This window comes from Acanthamoeba castellanii, assembly GCF_000313135.1.
Source record: "Acanthamoeba castellanii str. Neff unplaced genomic scaffold scf7180000084763, whole genome shotgun sequence".
NCBI lineage: Eukaryota > Discosea > Longamoebia > Acanthamoebidae > Acanthamoeba > Acanthamoeba castellanii.
In genome coordinates, this window is record NW_004457323.1 from 378,003 (window position 1) to 379,780 (window position 1,778).

General features: G+C 55.3%; 2 protein-coding genes across 2 annotated transcripts in view; both read left to right on the forward strand.

Annotated features, from left to right (window-relative positions):
• Positions 1-47: 47 nt before the first annotated feature.
• Positions 48-299, forward strand: ACA1_244110 (cysteine protease; the record flags this gene model as incomplete). Its single annotated transcript, XM_004335376.1, has 1 exon — positions 48-299. A coding segment is annotated over one exon (252 nt), but the record flags the coding sequence as incomplete, so codon positions are not given.
• Positions 300-682: 383 nt separating this feature from the next.
• ACA1_244120 (uncharacterized protein) overlaps positions 683-1,778 on the forward strand; it is a gene marked incomplete at both ends in the record, with an annotated part of 1,635 nt that continues 539 nt past the window's right edge. The window contains 5 exons of the mRNA XM_004335377.1: positions 683-712; positions 774-920; positions 987-1,099; positions 1,156-1,344; positions 1,416-1,737. Coding sequence (XP_004335425.1) covers positions 683-712; positions 774-920; positions 987-1,099; positions 1,156-1,344; positions 1,416-1,737 — 801 coding nt within the window. The remainder of the gene's footprint in view (positions 713-773; positions 921-986; positions 1,100-1,155; positions 1,345-1,415; positions 1,738-1,778) is intronic.

Consider the following 1,778-nt stretch of genomic DNA (forward strand, 5'->3'; position numbering starts at 1 on the left):
ACCGGTACGAACCAACTTCATTCGCGCGCGTGTGTCGTGTGTGTCATGTGTGTGGTGTTAGTTCGCGGCTCACAGTGTTTTTGTTTTGTGCTACAGGCGGTGTGTACAGGGCGTCGGCGTGCGGCACCTCGATTGACCACTGCGTGCTTGCGGTCGGCTACAACTTGACGGCCAACCCGCCCTACTGGATCATCCGCAACTCGTGGGGCACCAGCTGGGGCCTTGAGGGCTACATGCACCTCGAGTTTGGCACCGACGCCTGCGCCGTGGCCGAGATGACCACGTCCGCCATCATCTAAGCGACACCTGACCAATATGCCTCCCATGCTCCTCCCCCAATGACGCAGTGACTTGTAACAAGGAGGCATTTTTATAAAAATGAAAAAAGCTCAAATCATTAAATCTTCCTTAAATTTTCCGCTTATTTTCTGCGGGCTCAAGAATGCGAGGCACGAGAGGCACAAAAGGCGGGAACGGAAGACACTTTCACTCTGTCGTGTTGTCTTTCCTACTGCATCCGATGGAGTTGTCCACCCTTCCCGAGAAGCTCGGGGCAAAAACGCCGCATAAAACCTCCCCGGGCGGCAGCACCAAGCCTAGCGGGTACTCACCTAGCTTCTCCCCAAGCCACTTCAACAATAAACAACGCCCCATCGACCGAGCTGCAACCCCCTTCGACAACATGGAGCATCAGCCCAGGCAAGCGAGCAAGGTACCGCTTCCAGATTGTTTGTTCCTTTGTAAATTGATGTTAATCGGTGAGTGAGCCTCAGGCTGTCGAGGATGTGGAGGTAGCCGGCTCCGACTCGGAGACCGAGCCTGAGTCGGAGCCTGAGGCGGCAAAGCCATGGCCGATTGTCACCCTCGATAAGACTTGGGAAGATCACTATCGTCGAATGTTGATCTTGATCTACCCTTTGGTGCGTCTTCCCGTTGGTGCTGGCATTGCGACGGAAGCGGCCTCATTTGTACCGGTACTTCAACAGGCCGCCGAACTTGGAGCTGAGGGAATGCTGGCTACTGAATCCACATGGCGCCGCTACGTGTACGCCCCGAGCGAATTGCTGCTCCTTAACAACCCTCACCTGACGGTCGAAAGGTAACCGCCGAACATGTTCATCACGTGCGTCTCCTCTTGACTCACAACCGCTTCAGCAATTCTGAAGTCAGGGCGAGACCGTGGAAGCTTGCGCCACCGTGGCTGGAGGATGCCCGGCTGGACGCAACCCTCGGCGTTAAGGTGATCAAGGAGCGTGCTGACGTCGTAGCCTGCGCCACTGGATGGATCTCGTTTAGCTTCGCCGACATTGAGGAAAAGCGAAGCAGTGAAGACAACAAAGACGAGTACAATCCTCCCTGCCCTCCCTTTATGCTCAGTGCTGATCTGCTTTGGTCTGGTCTGGTCGTGGCTGTAGGTCCAAGCTGCTTGTGATCATGGGGATCAGGCTTTGGCACCTGGCGAAATCCATCGGAACTGTGGGTATCTTCGACATCATGGGCAACGGCATACCTCTGCCCGTCTCAGTTGGCGTCCTTCGAAGCGCCGTGCGTTGGAGCGTTTACTTTATGTGGCGGCAATTCGACTCCAGGACCCAGCAGGTCGTCTACAAATGGTCGCGACTTCTCGATTGCCCAAGTTTGGCGACGCCAGAGGGCTTCCTGCACTATACCACTTTCATGTGGCGCCTGTCTGTTTATGGCGACCTCTTCGCTTGTGCTGTCCGCAAACAACTTCGTGTACGGCTTCTTACCTTGTCTTTCTCCGTCTTCTCATGCTG